General features: G+C 43.4%; 1 protein-coding gene across 6 annotated transcripts in view; it reads left to right on the forward strand.

Moving 5' to 3' along the window:
• LOC115584478 (polyhomeotic-like protein 2) overlaps positions 1 to 22,468 on the forward strand; it is a 35,329-nt gene extending 12,861 nt beyond the window's left edge. The window contains exons 1-6 of one of the 6 annotated variants that reach the window (XM_030421925.1): positions 16,225 to 16,299; positions 16,813 to 16,960; positions 17,036 to 17,147; positions 17,825 to 17,951; positions 18,200 to 18,470; positions 20,053 to 22,468. In XM_030421925.1, coding sequence (XP_030277785.1) covers positions 16,903 to 16,960; positions 17,036 to 17,147; positions 17,825 to 17,951; positions 18,200 to 18,470; positions 20,053 to 20,207 — 723 coding nt within the window. In that variant the 5' untranslated portion in view covers positions 16,225 to 16,299; positions 16,813 to 16,902 and the 3' untranslated portion in view covers positions 20,208 to 22,468. The other 5 variants (XM_030421924.1, XM_030421919.1, XM_030421920.1 and 2 more) reach the window with 5 other exon arrangements.
• The last annotated feature ends 450 nt before the right edge of the window (positions 22,469 to 22,918 follow it).

Here is a 22,918-nt window from a genome sequence, read left to right on the forward strand (position 1 = left end):
ATAAATTATTTCATAAATGCTTTACAAATTCCGCCGAGCATTGTCCACCAGAGCCACCACAGTCACGTGTGCACCAGAGTCAATCACTGCACACGGTGGCCACGTGTGCACCAGAGCCAATCACTGCAGAGCTCAAGCCCACGACATACCTGAAGAAACAAGCGGATTTATACCTGCAGCGGAGCGAGCTGGACCAGGATTTTGCCGGCGGTTCGGTCCGTTCTGTTCTGTTCTGTTCTGTGCATCTAAACTGACTGTTGTGGATTAATGAGATTAAACGAGTCCGGACCGAGTCTGTTCGGGTCTGAGGAGATCTGGAGACGCGCGGACAACAAAGTGGAATCGGAATCTGTGGCTAGCCGTTAGCTACCAGCCCACCTTCCGAGGCGACGGACCGGACGCATCGGCATGTCCAAAACCGGACCTAGGGTAAATAATGTCCGCCACGCTTTTTCACGAACATTGCCGTCACGTTTGCTTTGTGTCTGGTGCAGGAAGAAACGGTATAAACAGGCTTTTGTCACGAAAGTGTCCAAGCAGCAAGTTTGGTTGTTGAGGAACAGGAAGATGTGGGAGGGACTAGGGCTGGGCGATATGGCCTCAAATCAATATCACGATATATTGAGCAACTCACCTCGATAACGATAAATGAACGATAAGTAACCCCCCCCCCCCCCCACCTAAATAAAAGGGAAAAAAATCCTGTGTATTTACAGAAATGCCACTTTAAAAGGACTGTAAAACTACATTGTAGTTAAGATTTATATTATTTATTTAGTAGTTAAGAACAACTGATAAGCACACGAGTGAACAGCTGAAAAGCACAGATTACTTGAAATGACAACAACTGAACAAGTTTAAAAGTATAAAATATACAGTCCCTTATAAACAAATTCTAAGCTTCTCGCTTCTCCCTTTTTTAATTTCTTCGAATTGAATCACGTGGTTGTACTGCAGGTGGTGGAAGAGGTTGGATGTAAATAAATAAACATTTTGAGGACTTCAGAATCAGAATCTAAGACATGAGAAAATAGTAGAGAAGTTGACATTGCTGCTTAATAATATGTTAACCTCTTGAGCATTAGAGAACTTTTTTTTACCATTATTTTCTTTATCATTATATATTTTTGATAGACACAGAATCTGTTTCAGAAGTCAGTGGGTCACATGACATGTAAGCTATTGAGAAAAAAAAAATCAAGATTTCTGCATATTAATATTCATATAAAATAGAGGAAGCACTAAAGTACAATAAACATAGCTGTGTCTCATTCGTCCAGTTTACTAATACAATCTGCTGCTGGAGTCACTGGGCCCGATGACATGGAAGATATTGAAAGAACTGCAATTATTTTGTATTAATATATTTATGCTAAGTAATTTGATGACAGTCCCTAAATCAGTTTCCAGCGATTCAGTGCCATGTTCTGGGAGGTGAGCTGACCGTCCTCCTGCTACTCACACTGGGTGAACCTCAGTAAAGTCGCGGCTGGACCCGAGTAGAGCTTAGAATCAAGCCTGTGCGCGTTGTGTCCGAGCCCGGCCCGACACACTGAATGTAATTATGAGCCCGAGACCGATTTAAACCCGACAACTGTTTGATAGGTGGGCTGTTATAACTGACGTTCTCGACTACAATTGCGAGTTGTTTGAACTACAGAAATCTTAATGAATAATGCAACAAGTGCCGCACTTAATGCACTCGACAAAGCCGACAAATGTTATTATCACCCACGACTTGTTTAAAATGGGTCCACAGTCACACCTCCGACTTTCCTCCAAACTTGCTCAAAGTTAATTCTACTGTTTTTTTTTTTCTTTACATCTTCATGCTCCATGTTGCACTTAAGCTACACAATCAGTGATGCCGGTAACGCGTTACTAGTTTTGTCATTTTCCTTAGTAAAAAATATATATTTTTGCTTTCTTCTTGCGTCTCGGGGAGTGACGTCACGTACGCGAGAAGTCACGTTTTCCAGCATGAGGACACTCACGTGTCAGAACACGCAGAAACACAAATGCAAACAACAATGGAGGGAGGAGAGAGATGCGCGCTTTCTAGCTGTAAATACAGTAATTATTTTGAGTGAATAAAAAACAAAACACAAATGTTTGATCAGTGGACCGGCCCAGCCGAAGACAGTGGCCTGTTGCAGCCTTTGAACGCAGCATCATTACACAAACTGTCCGCCACTCACAGCGAGAGTGGGTTCACTTGATTACTAACCTGGCATAGCTGGTGTCGCACCAGCGGGCGGAGTTTGCCATCAAATTAATGTAAAATAAGCACATCGGTATACGCCGGGGTAGATTAATCAAGTGGACCTAACATGTCCCCTGACCCTAGTGGATGTTATGCCTATGACACCGAATATACCGACATGGCCAAAATGACGTTGGTTATTGTTGTAAATTTCGGTATCGGTAAATTTTTTTGGTTTATTGCCCAGGCCTAGGAGGGACCTAGGCGGATGATTGACAGGCAACGACGTTCGGTGTGTAGACAGCGATATTGAGAGTTGAGAGATTTGTGACATTTTGCGTGTTTGGAGTGTGTAGTTAGTGTGTTATGTAGTGTTTGGTGTAGTGTGTTTAGTGTGTAGTGGAGTCGGTTTTTTGTTTAATGAGTCAGAATAATGAGGAGAAGCTGAATGTGGAGCAGGCAGTCCAGCTATTTATTCAGCTGGAAGGAGCTCAGGCAGACCTGAGCATTGCCTGCATTTAAATGTAAATAGTTACATATAACTTTGTACATTTTTTAAATGTATGCACAAATTTAGCAAACAACAATTTATATTTGCATTATAAGTAAAAAAAAAAAAAAAAGGTTTGTTAAACATATTTGTGGTTTTCACAGTAAAAAAATCTAACTTTTTCTACTCGGATTTTATGTTTTTTTTGTGATTTTAGGTCCACTGTGTTAATACAGTATGTCAAAATGAAAAAATAACTGTACAGTCACACATGTGAGGTTGTGCTGAAAATGATGACACCAAGTAAATAGCTTTTAAGGTGAAATATATGGCAAAATCAAAAATAGTCAAAAACAGCCAATTATACCCTGGAATATCGGATTTCACAACAAACCTAAGTATACCTGACCTCCCACCTTCAAACACAGCCTCATTTGGCCATCCATGAAAAAGCTGCTTAACCTCCCACTTTTTTTTATAGGAATACACTTTTCTTACGGGCACTGCACTAGTGTTATTAACATTAAACTCGCTTCAAACGCCATTGCATAGCGGACCGAAGCGGAGCTAACTATTTAGCCAATTTCTGACTTCACCAACTCGTAGGCAACTGTAAATACAAAATCAAAACATGGTGACACTTACCTGTGGCTCGAGTGCAGTTGCTGGGTCCCGTATGGTTGGGACTGATCCTTTTTACGAGGGTCGCTGTCGAGGCAAAGCCAGCTTTGTACTGACCCTCGTTATTGAAGCAGTCCAACGTGAAGTGGTTAGCACACACATACAACCTAACAGGAAGCTTAGCCGGCACATTGTCGTTAAAAATGAAATGCAGCCACTGTCTCTTCTGTTGTTCTGAAGCTGGGACGGAATCTAGGCACTTATGTTGATTTACAACCAACAACCAAGCAATTTGCATGTATATCTCTGAGCGATGACATTGCGAAAACACTTACTGCTGGACACAACAAACTTCACCACGGGGATGGACGCCCCCCTCTTGGATATCTCCTATCATTGCGCAGAGGAGGCTGGCCTATGAACATCTCTCCTTTCGTTATGTAACGACAGGAGCTGAATCTGAACAGCCTGTAGAAGTGCCAAATTACCAGTGGGTGGGCTGCAGAGACGGTGCAGGACTTGTTTGCTTTCCTCATTCTGGGAGTTGGTAGGCTCAGGGAGGACCAGTTTATATATGTAAAGACCAGAGAAAACGTGTTTTTCATAATATGGGACCTCTAAAGCTGTAGTCTGTAACAATTTTTTTGTAATATTTGCTTAAACTGTAATTATGATCTGAAAGTAGAATAAGATACAGTTCAGCTGTGTAAAATTCTGCTGTCTGTGGGTACACCAAGTGGCTATAATTTGATTTGCAAGAATCCACTGGTCCCTGATCAACACAACCAATCAGAGCAAGGCACGGGTTGGGTATTGATAAACATAATGACCGTACACCGCTGTCAACGTGTTTTGTGCCTCCGACTCAAGTCTTCATGTCACTCTGCAAGTCGTCCATTCATTTGTCACGACGGAACTTCATTCAAAGCAGAGCTCCACCAGAGAGCCTTCTGCTGCTGGATTTTCAGCGCCGCAGCTGCAAAAAAAAAGACATGATTTTTGTCGGTTGAATATCACGGGCGAATGGTAAATTTAAGTTGCACACAGTGAAAGCTCTGCGCACTAAGTTGTCTTGAAATCGATTATTATTGTCATTACTGCTATTTGTATAATTTCTGCAAGTCACCGTTTAAGTTGAATGACTGAAATCCTTTTCATCCTATTCAAAGGCTGGAACAGGCGACTCATAGAACCGGGGTGAAGTTAGTTTTAGGTTGGATATTCGGCGGATATTCACTCTGGTCCAGCCGCTACTTTGCTGACATTCGCCCAGTGTTAGCAGCAGGAGGACGGTTAGCTCACCTCCCAGAGCCTCGCACTGAATCGCTGAAGACTGATTTAGTGACCATCATTAAATTACTTAGCATAAATATAATACAAAATTAAAACTGCAAGCAGTGATGAACGGGCCCTCGCAGTCCACGCGCGTCGGGCTGCGGCATTGTCGGACTGCGCGCTCACCTGTTACAAGCATGTCATGACAGGGAGAAAACAAGCAGTGAACGTCATGTCAATCGGATGATGTTTGTCTGACTTCCTGTGTCCAGTGGGTGGCGCTATGGATATGACACAGTATTGATGCACAGATCTATTCATGGCGACTCCCTCTGGATTCCTGAGAGATTTGGCCGAGATAGGAAATAGTATGAAGAAGTTATTAGGACTCGATGCTTCATGACGAAGGATTTTAATGGCGGGCACCGCCACTGCCAGCAGGTATGACGTAGGATAAAAATTTTCCTAGTGTGTCTTTGGCATGGTCCGAGGAGTATACTGACTGACTGTGAAGTCTGTGGTGTCCAATCTGTAGGAGGAAGACGTGAAAGTATGGGCAATATTTCATAAAGGCCACCAAATTCAAAATGGCCGTCTTTTAAGGGATGTGTAGATGTATTCAGGGCGAGACTGTCTACATTTATGAGGAATTTTGTGGAGATGGGGCATTGTATGTGGAAGTTATAAGGACTAAGGGATGTGTAGATGTATTCAGGGCGAGACTGTCTACATTTATGAGGAATTTTGTGGAGATGGGGCATTGTATGTGGAAGTTATAAGGACTTGATGCTTGACAGCAAAGGGGAAAAATGGCGTCTGCCGTCACGTCCACCAGGTATGACACAGCTGAATGATTTCCATAACTTTTGTTCTTCAAGGCATGAAGATGATAACTGAGTTAATGTGAAGACCTGGGTGTTTAAGCTCTCGGACAAGATAGATTTCAAAATAGGCATGAATTTGTCAAAAATGCCGCCACACATCAAAATGGCTGACTTCCTGTTGGACTGAGAGTATGGTCCCCCCAGACTTTTTTGTGCGTCTGCTCATGATGAATCTGCGTACCGAATTTCGTTCATCTACGCGCATGTGGAAGGCAGGGAAGAACATTAGGGGGCGCTACAGAGCCCGCAGGTCACGACCACACCCAGTGACAATGCAGGATCGTAATTTTCACCGGATGTGATGTATATAAATTTGGTGAGTTTTTGGGTATGTTCAGGCATCCAAAACTGCAGTCAAACTTGGAGAAGAAAATTTCTTTACCTCCAATTACAATAGGGACCTCGCAGGTCTACCTGCTCGGGCCCTAATAAATAGGTTCAATTCTTCTAAAATTAGTGGGGCAGATTCATCATGAGCAGACACACAAAAAAGTCTGGGGGGACCATACTCTCAGTCCAACAGGAAGTCAGCCATTTTGATGTGTGGCGGCATTTTTGTCCAATTCATGCCTACTTTGAAAACTATCTTGTCCTAGAACTTAAACACCACAGTCTTCACATTAACTCAATTATCATCTTCATGCCTTGAAGAACAAAAGGTATTAAAATCTTTCAGCTGCGCCATACTTTAGTGGGCGGGACGGTGGAAACCATTTTTTCCCCTCGCCGTCAAGCATCAAGGATTCATAACTTTAACATACAATTTCCTATCCACACCAAACTGCTCATAAATGTAGAGGCTGTCTCCCCGAATAAATCTCTGCATCAATATTTAGTCGGCCATTTTGATTTTGGCCGCCATTTTGAAATATTGCCAATCTTCGTACTTAAATTATCTCCTCCTACAAATGTAACACCAGTGACTTCACGGTTACTCAGTATCATCCTCTGACCCTGAAGATGAAAAGTTATGGCAATCTTTATCCTACGTCATACCTGCTGGCCAGCAGCAAGGATTTATAACTTTAACATACAATTTCCTATCCACACAAAACTGCTCATAAATGTAGAGGCTGTCTCCCCGATAAATCTCTGCATCAATATTTAGTCGGCCATTTTGATTTTGGCCGCCATTTTGAAATATTGCCAATCTTCGTACTTAAATGATCTCCTCCTACAAAAGTAACACCAGTGACTTCACAGTTACTCAGTATCATCCTCTGACCCTGACGATGAAAAGTTATGGAAATCTTTAACCTACGTCGTACCTGCTGGCCGCAGTGGAGCGGTCGATTCAAATCCTTCACCGTAAAGCATCAAGTCCTCATAACTTCTTCATACCATTTCCCATCTCGGCCAAATCTCTTAGGCATGCAGAAGGAGTCTCCCTGAAAAGATCTGTGTTGTCATGGGGCGTGGTCGTGACCTGTGGGCTCTGTAGCGCCCCCTATTGTGATGCCCCGCCTCCTTCTTGCACATACATGGACGAAATTTGGTACACACATTCATCATGACCAGACGCACAAAAAACCCATTTGGACCCATACTCCCAGTCCAACAGGAAGTCAGCCATTTTGATGTGTGGCGGCGTTTGTGACATATTTATGCCTACTTTGAAAACTATCTTGTCAGTATCTTGCTCAAGGATACTTCCACATGTAGCTCAGTTCTGCCCCAGAGGAGCCAGATTCGACCAGCGATCTTCCGCTCACTAGTCAACCAGCTTTACCCACTGAGCTACAGCCGCCTCGACAACATTACATGGACTTCCCATGACAGATGATTTTAGACACGATGAGCAGTTATAGCAAAGGACAACAGAATGGCATCCCCCACGCTTACGAACACATTCTCACACACACACACACACACACACACTACTTATACCCCCCATGATCACTCATGGCTATCAATTAAGCCACTTTAGGAAACTAAGCATTTTGTGGCTCCAGAGCTAGAAAAAACTGTTTGGCAGCTGGTTTGTAATCAAATGTGTGATATGTTTTCTTTAGGTTTCGCTCTGAGAAAGTGTGATTGCAAGGAAGACAGGGAGACACCCAATTATCCTTTGAGTCGATTGTCACTGGAAAATTAGGCTTTTTGACCAAGTATATACTCATATTTAAACATTTATACTCTAGTTGTTTAAATAAAAGAATCAAAGAAATTACTTATACTGTTGGGAAAGAGCAAATGTCTTCATGGTTATGCCCCTCCTTTATTTGATTAATATGCATTTTTTGGTTGTCCTTTTTTGTCAGCATGTTGTTGAGGTCAAACTGTATAAGGACACGACATGTTCACCTGAGAGGGACATCATAAATTCTCACCCGGGCCAACTTTGGCCCATTAACACATAAGACAAGTAAAGCCTGTATGTTTATAATGTCACATGATTAGGAGGAGGGTTAAGGGAGACCATCAGCTCACACACTCACTGATTGTCCCATTGGTTTACTCATGAAGAAAACCCCTTTTCTGCTTCATAATTTACCCAGAATGCGTGTGTGTGTATCTATGTGTGTGTGTGTGTATGTCTGTGTGTTTGTGTTTGTCACTATTACATTATTTATATGGGAACAAGTTGCAAATTACATATAACTACAGCTTCTGATCACAATCACATGAAATACGTACATTTTGTTATTCAGTCTTACAAAAGTAATCATAATACAATTTAAAAGTTTTGGAATCTTTTATGATCATCATGATCATCATGATCATCTTCAGCTTATCATATGCTGATGCAACAGCTGACAGGACAATTTCATCAACTAATTCTGGCTGTGATATGGACGTCCAGATATTGATGTAGCAGAACGTCTATTTGCAACTCAGTTTTGTTGTCTATAGTCGTCCAGAACCAGGTCAGACTGGACTATAATCGCAATGTCATTTATCAACAAATTCTGGCTGTGATATGGACGTCCAGATATTGGTGTAGCAGATCATCTATTTGCAACCCGGTTTTGTTGTTTATAGACGTCCAGAATCAGGTCAGACTGGACTATAATCGCAATGTCATTTATCAACTAATCCTGGCTGTGATATGGACGTCCAGATATTGGTGTAGCAGAACGTCTATTTGCAACTCGGTTTTGTTGTCTATAGACATCCAGAACCAGGTCAGACTGGAATATAATCACAAAGTCATTTATCAACTAATCCTGGCTGTCATATCGACGTTTAGATCATGGCCTGGACCGACCAACACGATATCAACTTTTCTTGGACGTCCATAGACATTGCTTGCTCAGTGGGTTGCATCATGGACTACATAAAGTTCTGCGTGGAAAACACTGGGCCCACCAGGAAGGTACGGTGTTTCCCCAACAACAAACCCTGGGTGACCCCAGAGCTAAAAGCCCTGCTTAATGAAAAGAAGAGGGTTATCAAATTTGGGGAACTCTCCTCAGCTCCTGTGCAGAAGGATCTGAAAAGGGGGATAAAGAGAGAAAAAGCGCCTCTCAAGGGGAGCTATGTCAGAGAGGTCTGAAGAGGCCTGAAAACCAGTGCCAGCCCTGAGTAATTTGGTGCCCTGGGCAAGATCTTACCCAGCGCCCTCTTGCATCGCAGTCAATTTCACAATCAATTTTCATACACTCACACAGAAACTGTATGTATTCAAGATTTTAATTCAAGAATTCCAGCTCGGATAAGCTTCTGAGCTGCACTCGAGACCCCAGGTAACTCTCTCCTAAACATACCTCTTCACTTCACAGATTTCCAACAAAGCACTAACAATATATATATATATATATATATATATGTATGTGTATGTATGTATGTATGTATGTATGTATATATATATGTATATGTATGTGTATATATATACAGGAAAGACACCTATAAAATAACACCTGAACAGGCCTAATGTTAACTTTCCAAATGTCCCTGATGAATTTAAGGTGGATTAACATTAACACACATCGACTCAGCTATTTACTGATTATTAATGCTGCTATCGTCCGAAGTAAGAGCTAACACTCTGCTCCAACAACGGTAACTACGATCATTAAACTATTCATTTCATTCACTTCATCACATTGACGTTACTGTACCTGTATTTTCTTCACGTTTATCTTCCTCTTCTTACCTTCTTTTCCTTCACTGGGCGCCGGATGGTTTTAGTCTTTTGGACCTTGTGGTTCTGCTACAGTATCAGTAAATCTCTCTCTTGGTCTTGGGGTCTCGGTCCGGTCAGATTCAGGCAGCTGGCCTCTCGACCCGCCCCGCTCACAGAGGACAGGTTCAGTGCACTGAGCCAGAACCCAGAAAAAAGGCCTCTCTGTTATTTAATATTTTTTCTTGTGAAGTTATGTTGCTGTGTGCTTATATAACATTATCAAAATTATAGTAGAAATGACACTGGTAAAAAAAAAATATTTTTTTTTTTTACATTTTTCTTATTACCTTTTTTCTCTCCCCCCGTGGATTATGGCACCCCTAGCTTTTGCCTATACTGCCTATGCCCAGGGCCGGCTCTGCTTAAAACCATCTCTGGTCACACAAAGGACAGCGGGTGGGGCCCTGAATCTGGAGACCAGGACTGGACAAACAAGTTGAATCTGTTTTTCAACAGATTTGACTGTGCCACTTCTCCCTCCCCCACCCACCAGAGCTTACTGTGCTGTCACACCACCCCGCCTCTTCCCCAGTACACCTCTGACACCCCCACACCATGCCACCCCCCTCCACTCCCTGCCTGATCAATCCACACACCCCTCCCCCGACCTCTCTCAACAGGAGTCACTCCATGGTCCCACCAACACCCCAAGCCTCTCCATAACTGCTGATCAAGTGAGGAAGGAGCTGAGGAGGACCAAGGTGAGGAAGGCTACTGGCCCTGATGGCATCAATGCCAGACTGCTGAAGGACTGTGCAGATCAACTCTGTGGATTACTCCTGCACATTTTCAACCTGAGCCTGGTAGTCTGCAGCACAGGGTACAGTGCTCTCTCCTTTCCTCTTTACACTCTACACATCAGACTTCAGCTATAACACGGACAGCTGCCAACTCCAGAAGTTCTCCGACAATACAGCCATCGTTGGACGTGTGGCAGAGGGGGATGATCTGGAATATAGGAAGGTCATCACCAACTTTGCGCCTGGTGTGAAGTGGACCACCTGTGCATCAACGCCAGCAAGACAAAGGAGGTGGTGATCGATTTCAGGAGGAAGGCTCCTCAAACTGCAGTGGTGAACATCCAGGGTTTGGACATTGAGATCGTGGAAGAGTACAAAGGGGGGACAGGAAGAGAATCAATAAGCTGGTCAAAAGGGCTGGCTCAGTCTTGGACTGTCCTCTGAACTCCATTGAGAAGGTGGGTGAGAGGGGGATGTTAGCAAATCTGACATTAATCATGGACAACCCCTCTCACCCCTATACGAGACTGTGGGGGCCTTAAGGCAGGAACACACTGGCCTAACTGTTGGACGTCTGAAGCATTTGGGGAAACTCGGACGAGGTGCGGAACAAATCTGTTCGGTGGGTTCAGTTGCTTTGGAAGCTTTCGGAGCCGCGCGGACGTTGTCTTATTTGATTCAACATGCAAAGTCTGAGGAGGTTGGCTGTCAGCCGTCTGAGCCATTGGATACTCTGATTGGTTGTGTGCCAGCTGTATGACCATTCTGATTGGCGGTGTGCTAGCGAATCAGCGCGGTGTGTGGGAGGGGCGGAATACTGTGTGCGCTTTGTTTTTCTATGCACCCCATTCCGTCATTCCTAGTTTTCATGTTTTGGAGTAACGTAACTGGCACGAGGCTAGCTGTTAGGTCAGTTTAGGACAAATTAATCTGTGTTTGTTTGGTAATGCCTCACTGCATGTTTTGTATGCAGCTGTTTTTGTCTGAAATATTTAAGTTTCATTTTGATCGAAAGTAAAGTGAGTTGCTAGGCCAGCGTCTTTAAAGGGATAGTTTGTGTTTTTTGAAGTGGGGTCATATAAAGTACATATCTATAGTCGATCTGTTCAAAACGGAAAGTTTTTTGAGGCCCTCTAGGTGGCGCTTGCGGCTCAAGCTTGGGCCACGGCCCTATGGTTAAGAATCACTGATATCACTCTCCATGGCAACCCGGATGCGAGAGGACGCTGGCGTGAATATCGCCGTGTCTCGATCCGTGACAAAACAGCTTTTTTCTGTTAAAAGAAGAAAGCCAAGTTGTCTTTGCAAACTCTGACGCTGTGCTACTACCTTTGAAGCCTGCACACCTGAAGAATTGGCTCAATGGACTCACTTTCTCTTCTGATCTGCTGTTAGCCCCGTTGATCCGCTGTTAGCCTCACCAATCAGCAGTTAGCATAGCAACGCTAACCTAACCTAAGCAGACGTACTCGATGCTCTGTGGGATGTCCGTCATTGCTCTACTGGTCCTCCATCTGCCACAACCTCGGGGTTGTTCACCGCCTGGCTCCATTCTCGCTCTCCTCTGCTGCTGTGGTCTCCTCCGGCTCGCAGTGATGTTGGATGGTCGATGCTCCGCCGTTGCTGGTTGAGTCTTCAGGTGTTCAGAGCGGGAACTCCTGGACTTCTGCTGTCGCTTCGCCCCGGGCTCTGTCACTGGGACTGGATCTCTGGGTCTCCTGTGTCGCCCCCGCTGTGTGCATGGCAGACGCAAGTTTCGCTTCTGGACGGAGGGTGCTGTTCCCTGCGGTGCTGGTGGCGGTGCGGCTGTTCCCTCCGTGCTGACTGACAGACACTCCATTTATTATTTGCTTTGTTTGTTTTCATATATGTTTATTCCACTTTGTCAAGTGTCCTTGGGTACCCTGAAAGGCGCTATATAAATTAAATCTATTATTGTTATTATTATAAAGTACATATCTATAGTCGATCTGTTCCCTACTGTAATCACCAATCAGCGCAGCCTCAGTTTGGAGAAGTAGAGAGCCGCTCCAGCCCAGATGCTCAGCTTTGTACTGCAGTGAACGGGGTCCAGAGGAAAAATGAAATTTAACCACCTAAAACAAGGCTCACCTAAAAAAATCTGTAACAGTTCAAGTGTACATTGTCTAGAGAAAATTAACAGCGCTTTACATCGCGGTCAGACCGCCCTTTCTTTTGGCACTACATTTTGTCAACCGTAGAACCTCTGTATCCCTATGCATTAGCTCAACTGGGCAACAGATGATCTGCGAGCAGCGAAATACAGTGCAAGGCCCAGTTGCTGGACGAGAGGTTTACTTTCGATAAAAATGAAACTTAACAGACCATAGAACCTCCGTATCCCTACGCATTAGCGCAATGCAAAAGAAAGGGCGGTCTGACGGTGATGTAAAGCGGTGTGAATTTTCTCTATACAATGTACACTTGAACTATTATAGATTTCTTTAGGTGAGCCTTGTTTTAGGTGGTTAAATTTCGCTTTTGGACCCCGTTCACTGCAGTACAAAGCTGGGTGTCTGGGCTGGAGCAGTTCTCTACTTCTCCAAACTGAGGCTGCGCTGATTGGTGATTACGGTAGGGAACAGATCGACTGTAGATATGTACTTTATATCAGTGATTCTTAACCATAGGGCTGCGGCCCAAGCTTGAGCCGCAAGCGCCACCTAGAGGGCCGCAAAAAACTTTCAGTTTTGCACCTGTGGGCCGCGAGGGCCGCAGGACTGCATAGGTTATCAACTGAAGACACCAGAGAAAAGCTGTTATCCATGAGACGCTCAGTTACAATGCAGCTTCCGACCACACAGTGGCAGTAATGCGTCAGTAAGTTGTTTAAGAAGCTCACAGAAGAACAGAAGAAGACATTCAGCTTGCCGCTCACCTGTAGCAAAAGGATGGAGAAGTTTTTAAAATGAAAACATTAAGACAAAAGTGGTGTCTATCCCCCCTAAAAGACTAACATTTTGCGCAAGTATAATCCAGACTTCATCAAGTACGGCTTTGTAAACGGAGGTAGCAAGGCAGAACCGAGAGCCCAGTGTGTGGAGTGTGGTCTGACGCTATCTAACAAGGCACTGAAGCCCTCAGACCGGAGGAGTGCCGTTTGCGGACGGTGAGCGCTGATGGCGCAAAGACTCATGGGAGCGAATTCTTAATTGTTGATGAGACGGTTTGATGCTTCATGTTCATGTTCTGACTGTTGTTGTGTCCTGTTGGGTTCTGAGGATGTTTGATGTTGAATTGGCATAGACATTGATTTTGCAGTGTGCCACCATGGCCAAGTATGATAGGGCAGGTGGTCATATTCATGAAACAGTTCTATTTGAATGGAGAAGCAAAGCTGCAGTCACTGTACATTACCGCGTTGGCAGTTCGGGACCCGTGTCGTAATTAAAGAACTGCCCGGTGAGACTTGCTTCTGCTCATGCCCGCCACAATATGTTATAAGTTCAGTAAAAATCTTTGTGGTTATCACGTTTAATCATGTAATTGTATTATTTATTAAACTTTATTAACGTATTACCATGTTAAACTGTAAGTGGATTTGGCTTATTATTGTAAGTAGCTTCCCCACTGCATATACAGTGTTAATATTTAATGGACCCTGGGCCACTCTGCACTGAAAAAATTGGGCCTCAAGGTCGAAAAGGTTAAGAACCCCTGCTTTATATGACCCCACTTCAAAAAACACAAACTATCCCTTTAACACTAGAGCCACCTGCTTATTGCATCTCGCGCAAGTGCAGAACGTACACGCTACTGTGGAGCTGGCAGCACGTCGAAGTTGTGTGTTCAATGCAACTTTTCTGCCGGGTCAGAAGAGAGGATAAAGGACGTTGGCTGTTGGTTTAAGTCTGGGCGGTGTGTGGGTGCCTTTAAGCAGCTCCTTGAGCAACAGATTGCATCAACCACGGTGTAAAAAGGAACGCTACCGCAGGTCATTCATTCCAACTGCTGTCAGACTGTTCAACACAAATAACCCTTAATGTAGCACCATAAGCACCTACTTGTCCTGCACTACTTACCACTTCTACCTCCACCATCTTGTGCAATTATCCTGTGCAATAATACTATTTTATTTTTTCACAGAATCATATTGTACACTGAGTCTGTTTATTTTCAACACTGTATTTAAACCCTGTATTTATTTATGCATCCAACTTTCAACAAGGCAATTCTCTGACACTTTATTTAAATGTATATAATGCACATTTTTGCCTCCTGTATATAATGCACATAGCATATACCGTATTGACCCGAATATAGGACAACCCTGATTATAAGACGACCCCTCTTTTCAAGACTAATCTTCAAAAAAAGACTCTGATAACCAAAATGTGTTTCTCAGTGACAAACTCACATACCCTCCTGTCAATCTCTTGGAATCGGCCGCTTAGAGGACCACAATAAGCTTTTCTCTTACTGTTAGCGTTTTCAGACGGTCTTTTTGGACCCCTTCGGATGTTACACTCCGTAGCTACATATTTCTTGGCTGGCTGACAGTTGTTTGGCACCTCCGCTGCATTGATCACCATTATCTTAAAATCAGCATCATAGCTCTGCCTCAGATGTCTGTTAACTTGCCCCACTTTTGATCCACTTCGCTCCGTAAAATCACCAGGTCTCTCCATTTTTCATCTCCTGTCACTTCTTCTCCGCTGTGATTGACAGATAACCCCAGCCATGTCTCTACAATAAGCTGGTGCCGTCTGCCGTTGTGGTCGTGTAGCGACCCAGACAACTATCAGCATGTGTCAACGGTTAGACCCCAATTATAAGACGACCCCACTTTTTCACATAATTTTCAACGAAAAACACCTCGTCCTATATTCGGGTCAATACAGTAGTTCTTTCTATATTTTATCTTTTCTCTCTTATCTAAATCTTTTTTAGTATTTTTTGTATTTTTAAGTCTGTTTTAAGTCTAAATGCTACTGTCACAAGTGAATTTTCCCAATGTGGGATGAATAAAAGTCTAAAGAACAGACAAACAACATGGAGCCAGAGTCAAAGAGAAGAAATAAGAAGACTGACAAAGAAAAGCAGTGTAAAAAGAATGAATTGGACCAAGCCAGAGAGAAAACAAAGATTAATATTGGAGCATCATTTCAGAGGTGGAGGGAGCTGTGAGATTTGTTAGGACTCAAGAGCGACGCAGAGTTAGCTGCTTTTCTACTGGACAAGTAAGGACCGCTGCTTGGTATATGTTTCACTCTGTGTTTTAACCGCAAGGCTCTGGTGGCAATGGTTACAGTAATACTAGTAATAGCAAAGTCCTTCTAGGCAAGTCATGCCACTCGGCGGCCATCTTGGCGACGCCTCGAAAAGCCCAAAGAGACCAGACCCCTATCTAAATGAATGGAGGCATGGTCAAATCCACCCTTTAACGTGATAGCAGGACGGAAAAAACATACAGACATGCTCGCCAGTGAAATAAGATACACATAAAAACCAAAAAACATCAACTTTACCGTAGAAATTATGTTTAAAACGCTCTTTTCCTACAGGGAGAACTCCACTGCGCATGCGCGCGGATTTACGACACCGACGTCAATCGTACGGCTGAATCTGTGCCGGCTGCTGTGCTCTGGGGCTGCGTCCGAAATCACCCACTCATTCCCTACTCCCTAGTCACTACATAGTGAGTCCAACATAGTGCACTATATAGTGAGCTCAACGGCAGAAAGAAAAACGGACTTTCGGACACTACTCCGGTGCCGTTAATGACTCTACCAGAGACGTTCTCGCTGTCGTAAAAACTACTTGTGCGCATGCGCTGGTGAAACAACATGATTGGGCTATAATTTTCCCGGTTCGGCTGTGACAACGCAGGTGATTGGCTGTTGGTGAAAGGGGCGGGATATGCGCCATCTTTGGCGTCGCAGATTTCCCCATTCAAAATGATCAGAGTGATCAGTCTCTACAATAGTAGAACGTCTCTGGTAATAGTACATATCGCCATACAATGTTGCAGTCGAGCTACGTAGCTTGCTGCTAAGTCTAGCTTGTTAGCTTGTATGCCATCTCTGGTGTTTAGCTTTGTCATTATGGCTACTGGTTAGCAAAGTGTCTATCAGGTGACCGAGCAGTTAAAACGTTAGTTTGGGTCCTGTACACTCTGAAGTTACTCATGCTTCAGAAAGGTAACATTGTGAACATGATTCCCTGGTAACTTTGTCTGCATGAGGCACTCGTCATTGTAATTAAGTTGTATTGGTCAAAAAGAGAACAATCAGGGCTTATGTTGTTGTTGTTATTTTTAATGCACCGTCATGGTTATCTGGCTTCCACTGTTACCATGGTTACAAGCCTGCTCATGCACGGCAGGCTCCTCTGTGGGAGGGGCTTTGAAGGCAGGGCTGCAGCGCAGCAGAGACGGGGGACGGAGGGACCTGGAAGCTGTCCTCATTCAAATTTTCTGGCTAAGTCCACTTTTTTCTTTTTTCAAACTCCAGATTGCAGCTTTAACTTTTAAAGTTATGAAGCTCCGGCGTTGCTCTTTGTACAGAGACACAGCTAACAAAAAGAGCTGAACAACCCCTGAAATGAGCCACTCTGGTTCCCTGGGACTCATTACATGGACACCCACCATCAGCATCACAGGTTGTTTGTGGATCTCCTGTGTGTTGCTGGTTGCCTTCATCCAGGGGACTGTGTGTTGACTGTGTGTTCTCTCAGAGTTAAAGGCCCAGCGGGAGCCCATGCTGACCTGTGAGCTGTGTGGCAGAGTTGACTTTGCCTATATCTTCAAGAGGTCCAAGAGGTTCTGTTCTACAGTGTGTGCCAAACGGTAAGACCAGGCAGGGAACACATTGCTGTCTCTGTATTTTCTTGATTGCAGTAATTTACCCTGGGGTGGAAAACAGGAAGATCTTGAGCAAGTTTTTGGTCCAAATCCAAATCTTTATCCTCTTGATCACCTACCTTGTTTTTCTAGCACTGCTGGCTATGCCATTGGTAGACTGTCACATTTAAATTTGTAAAGATCAACAAATGATTGGTTTAATGCCCTGACAACTGTCATTTATGTTTTCAAAGTCCTCTTTAAAAAGAATTCAGAACAACAGCTTGACTTGTATGACTATTGACTATGCTTAAGACTTTTTTCAGGTAAGGGTAAGACAAGTCCCACAACTAATCAATAAAGGATTTCTAAAAAAGAGAGAATTTGCTCTGGTATCAGTCCAATCTAGGTAAGCTAGCTGTGTCGTCCTTTAAGTGTTGTTTTTTTTTTTCTTTGGAGGGACACCAGAAGGTGGGGGTGGGGAAAAAAGAAATGCTTGTCAATTTAGAATCTGAATTGTGACTCCCCTATTTCTAATTCTAACATTGAGAGTTATGGAGTACATAATTGGGCAGGTCAAAAAAGTCTCAACACAAACAGTAAAAATAAAACTTAATTAAAATGACCCAGCTCAGATTCATTATCAGGCTTTGTCTCAGCTGACCATGTTAACTTTTTTGTAGCTACAATGTGGGATGCACAAAGAGGATGGGTCTCTTCCCAAACCGCAAAACCAGCCTGGAGAATGTGAAGAAACAAAGAGCATTGAATGGAAACCACAAAAACTACAGTTTAGACTCTAAAAAGAAGGTGAGACTGCAGCTGGCTTTCCACTTTTAATGTGATTATTTTATGAAAGGATTCCTGACCTTGGTGAACTTGAAGTAGGACTGCCACCTGTGTGTGATAGAACACACACACACTGCAGTCTTTGAAATCGATCGAGTGCATCCTGATCTGTCTTATAGCATTCTACATTTAATCCAATCATCATGTGAGAGGCATGTATCATCATATTTTCTCCTCTTAGCTCAGGGTTTTGTTTATCTCTTTGACAGACTGCTCCCTCTGTGCAGAAGCCTGCTGCTACTGCTCTGTCCCCCAGTCACTCAGTCCACCCTGCGCAGGGAGAGTCCAGCCAATGTTCAGACTTGTCTGGCTACAAAAGAACCCTGCCCCCCCTGTTAGCTACCCAGCGGGTGCCCATGGTGCAAGGCTCTGAGCTGCCCTTGTTACCATACAGCTTCCTGCCCAGTGACCCCAGCCAGTGGAACATTGCAGACGTCTACAAGTTCATCTCCTCTCTACCAGGTTGGTGCTGCCTCAACGGTTAGTGTCACTTCTATTCACTTTCAAATGTCGAGCTGAGTCTTGCTACCACCACCTGAACTGTTCCATTGTTTGTTCACTAGCTTAGCCTGAGATATTGTGAGTTTTTATATAATGATATTATGTCTAAAATGACTTATCGATACCTTCCAGTGGGCTTGTTTTTTGTGTTTGTAAAAGGCTCACTAATGAATCTGATCAATTTACTTTTAACTTTTAACTTTTATTTTCATTTGTTTTAAATGACAAATGTGGCTGCATCCCATATTACAGGATTCCGTTCCTGATTATCATCATGCTACATACACCTTCAATTCCTCTGACACGACTAATGGGGACAGTGGTTTTCTTGACTGCAGAAGTCAATACCAGCATTACGGGATGTAATGTAAGCGCTAGGAGCATGTTCATGCTACCAGAGTCCTGCATGGGTCTTATTTTGTAAACCTGCACCTGCCCATACCTGTCGTACTTAAAACCGCATCTGACCCGTTTCCCGACAGTAGCACAAATTACATTCCGCACCCGAGCCGACCCGCTATAAATTGATACCCGCACCCGTGCCCAACCCGCACCCGAAGCAAAATTAGACTGACGCAATCTTTAAAAATGAAAGTAAGCCAGCGTGGGGAATGGGAGTTCTGGGAGGGCGCAAGCACGCATGAATGAGCTCATATGAAATATACATGCTTATCATTTTGAAATGCAGGCATATTTTTGTAGATGTGTCGCTAATGATTTTTTTGTTTTTGTTTTTTTGCACGTGACGCCATGAAAATGACAATCGCAAAACCCGACCTGCGCTCTCTAGGCGTCCGACCCGATCCGCACCCGTGTCCGACATAGGACATTATTTTTCACCCGTTTCATCCAAATTGTGCGGGTCGACCGTCGGGTACCCGAACCCGTGCAGGACTCCGCATACTACTAGCCTAAATCTGTCTTGTGGCACATTCAGATTGTATCTACAGTGTTTCCTCTAGGATTTTTTTCAGCAGTGGGGGCAGGCTCTCCGGGGAGCAGGTTGTGAAATTGGCAACCTGCAATGCCAGCCGCTATTTGGCTGGTACGATGTAAACAGGAAGTCATTGTCAAACCCGTCAAAATTTCTTAAATTATTTATTTCAGACTAAATATAATTTTTCAAGGAAACGCATTACTTTTAATCTGCGCCCCTCTAAACGCCCAGTGGATGCATTATTTTTGAAAAAATATAGCTTTTAATAAGCATATTACAGAGACTTATGTTTAGCACAGATTAACTAAATGAAAGTGAAAATGACAACTGCAAAGCTGTTTTATTAAACAAAGTATAAAGTAAAAGTGATGAAAAGGTCAAGGTAATTGTTCACTATGTGTGCCACCATACTGTTGTGATGTCATGTGTGTTTATGTCGGGCTATGTGAATGTTGTCTGAGTTGGCTGACTGTTCTATTGCACCTTTCTGTGTTAGATGTTGTTGTTTTTTCCTGGTTCTGAGTGCAATGGAACGCACCATTAGCCATTATGATCATGGGGAGCCAGTGCTCTGTGCAGTGCTGTAGCATCAGCTGACTGTTGTAGATGTGTGTGTGGCTACAGGTTGTCTGGAGATTGCCGAGGAGTTCCGCTCTCAGGAGATTGACGGACAGGCCCTGCTGCTGCTAAAAGAGGACCATCTCATGGGAGCCATGAACATCAAACTGGGCCCTGCGCTCAAGATCTTTGCCCAGATTAGCATGCTCAAAGACTCGTAGCCCACCTCACCTCACCCCTTACACACACACACACACACACACACACACACACACACACACTGCTGTGACTGGACAAACACAATGTGCTCAGGAGTTAACTGACTGTAAATAGAGTTTAGGTACCAGGCTAAAATTGTTTGATGGATGTTTTGTCGTGGCCTGCTGAACACGAGGACATCAGCTGGGACTGTTAGACTCACCTTTACACTGATAACTTCACTGTGACACTACTTCAGGAAAACTTCACCCCTTAATTTGATAAGAATGTTGTGTTCTGTAGGCTATGCTGTGAAGTGTTTCAATGAGAGCGTATCGTTTTCATAATGTAGTTCTGGAACTTCCTTAGGTTCCTGCAGGAGATATTTAAGGTTTTTGATTTGTTTTAGCGCTTCACACAGGAAATGCCTGTCAAGATTTCAGTTGTGCATTTGCCAGTTTAGCCCAACATTTTGGAAAACAACCCTGTCTGATTAGGAGATCAGTGTGTCATCTCTGTGCAGAGCGACAGTTAGTCTTAATCCAGGACTTTTTATCGCTTATGGATATAGTTGGGGTAGAAACCAGTCTATGTTTCCCAAAAGTGACCAAAGTAAGTTTCCATGCATGTGTGTGTGTGCATTTTATGAGGCGTTCAGTGACTGAAATGTTCGACCAGGAGATGGCGACAAAGGACCATGATGCGCAGTATACTAGTCCTGTATCAGGGGTAAAATACAGCAATCAGTGTCAGAATGGGACTGGAGGACTCCATCAACTGTGTGGAGCCATCCAACAACTCACAAATACTTTTTGACCTGATACAGACCAGGCTTCATTTAGCTCTACTTCCAGTCTTTGTGCTGTGATAAAGATGTCCTGAGCCAGTCTCTGCAAGGCATGACATTGCTGAACTCGTGATTTGGGCACAGCACCAAAGCTTATCTCCCTAAATGTCCGACTTTAGAAAACACCTTGATTGAATGGTCAATTGCTAAATTGTTATAATTTTAAAAAAACCCAGACAATTTTTACAAGATTTTGGGTGCAATGGCAATCAGTACCAACACACCTTCCCAAAGCAGAAAAAACTGTTGTTTCCATGTCAAGGCTGATTTTTACTTCTGTGTCAGTGGGTCTGCACAGGGGCTGGACATGGCCATATGAACACACCTAAAATGTAATGTGGCCCAGTGGAATTGTGTTCCGTTCTATTGCCCGCTCACTCGCTTCTATTGCCTGTGCCTGCACCACTCTCCAACAGAATTCTTGCCGGGCCCCCCCTGTCCCAGGCCTGAAAACACCAACACTCCACCTATGTTCAAAGCTACCAGTCTGGACTGCTAGCTCCACAGCTAACTTGGGCTAGCCAGCTCATGGCAGCTACAGTTGGGCAACAGTTGGCGGTGACTCTGGTGATATGCTGTCCCCTATTTGTTTAGTGAATAACTCCCTCAAAAGGCCATTTCTGTAGAGGCTGGGGGGGATGTTGTTTATTAGGTTATTCAGGTCGGATTGATTCATGTCAGTTGGCTCAGGCTACTGCTATTCACTCCTTAATGTGTCTGGTGTTTGTTAACAGTGAATGAGTATGAATGTTCCACAATACAATGACTGTACTCTCATTGGAGCAGTGGATTCTATGTACATAAGGATGGCTGACCTAAGTACCTATTGTGACATTTTGACACAGAAGTATAAATCAGGCTTGACAAATCAAAAAGTGTGAAAGCTGTGGATAGTTTGTCATTTAATTCTCCCTCTACCAAAGTAAAGTGAGTGTCTCTGCTGTCATGGGAAACAGTAATGATGTTCTATTTTGTTTTGTTTTTTACTACAGATGCCATAAAAATGTTTGAAAGGTTGTATTCCAAAGTATATTATTTTATTGTCTTAAAGGCTACATGTACAAGTGATTAACATCATGAAAACTGAAGTGCCCATTTCATGACACCCATTCGTATTTTTGAGTAGTTTTATTTTAAAAAAATGCTGGGACCTGTTTGTTAAAAGGTAAAGCTCACTGTAATTTACGAGTCAGCATTCTAACACATTTTATAATCCTTTTATGATCAAGAGTGTCATTTGTTTACAGTGTGTTCTGTTGCGGTTGAAATTTGATGATGACTGTGTCATGGCTGTGACATCACAAACATTTACAAAGGACCAAAAACATCCTGAAAAGAAACTGTTATAGAAATGACTGCAAGTGTCACTATGTTAACGATAATTATAGCAACAAAATATTTAGAAGCCAGAGCAAAATAAAATCATAAAAGAAATTATATTGATTGCAGATGATCATTTTCTCATAGCTGTACTGCATTTGTTATAATTCAGGGGCCTCATTAATTCAATGGATTCGTTAGGATGCGTTTTAATCTTATGCTTAAGTATGACTTAAGATGAAAGGATCTGATCTGTAAGTTAAGTTACCTCATTATACAAAATGGGATGACTATTGGTACTTTAACAAAATATTGAGACACTGAGATTTATGATTATAATCAGTGTGGATATTATGACTCATGTCCAGGCTACATTGTACAAGAATGTGGACAGTTCCTGGAGATGATGTACAGTCCGATATATATTTTCACTGCCATCACCTGCAGTGCACGTACAGTGAAGTTGTGAGTGACAGACAAAACAGGAGGGTGAGCTTTAGTTTTTTGGGGATTGTGTCTTCACTTTGTGGACCCAGCACAGTGCTGTGAAACTTTCAACTCTCCATG

Source organism: Sparus aurata, chromosome 7 (assembly GCF_900880675.1).
Source record: "Sparus aurata chromosome 7, fSpaAur1.1, whole genome shotgun sequence".
In the NCBI taxonomy this organism is placed as follows: domain Eukaryota; kingdom Metazoa; phylum Chordata; class Actinopteri; order Spariformes; family Sparidae; genus Sparus; species Sparus aurata.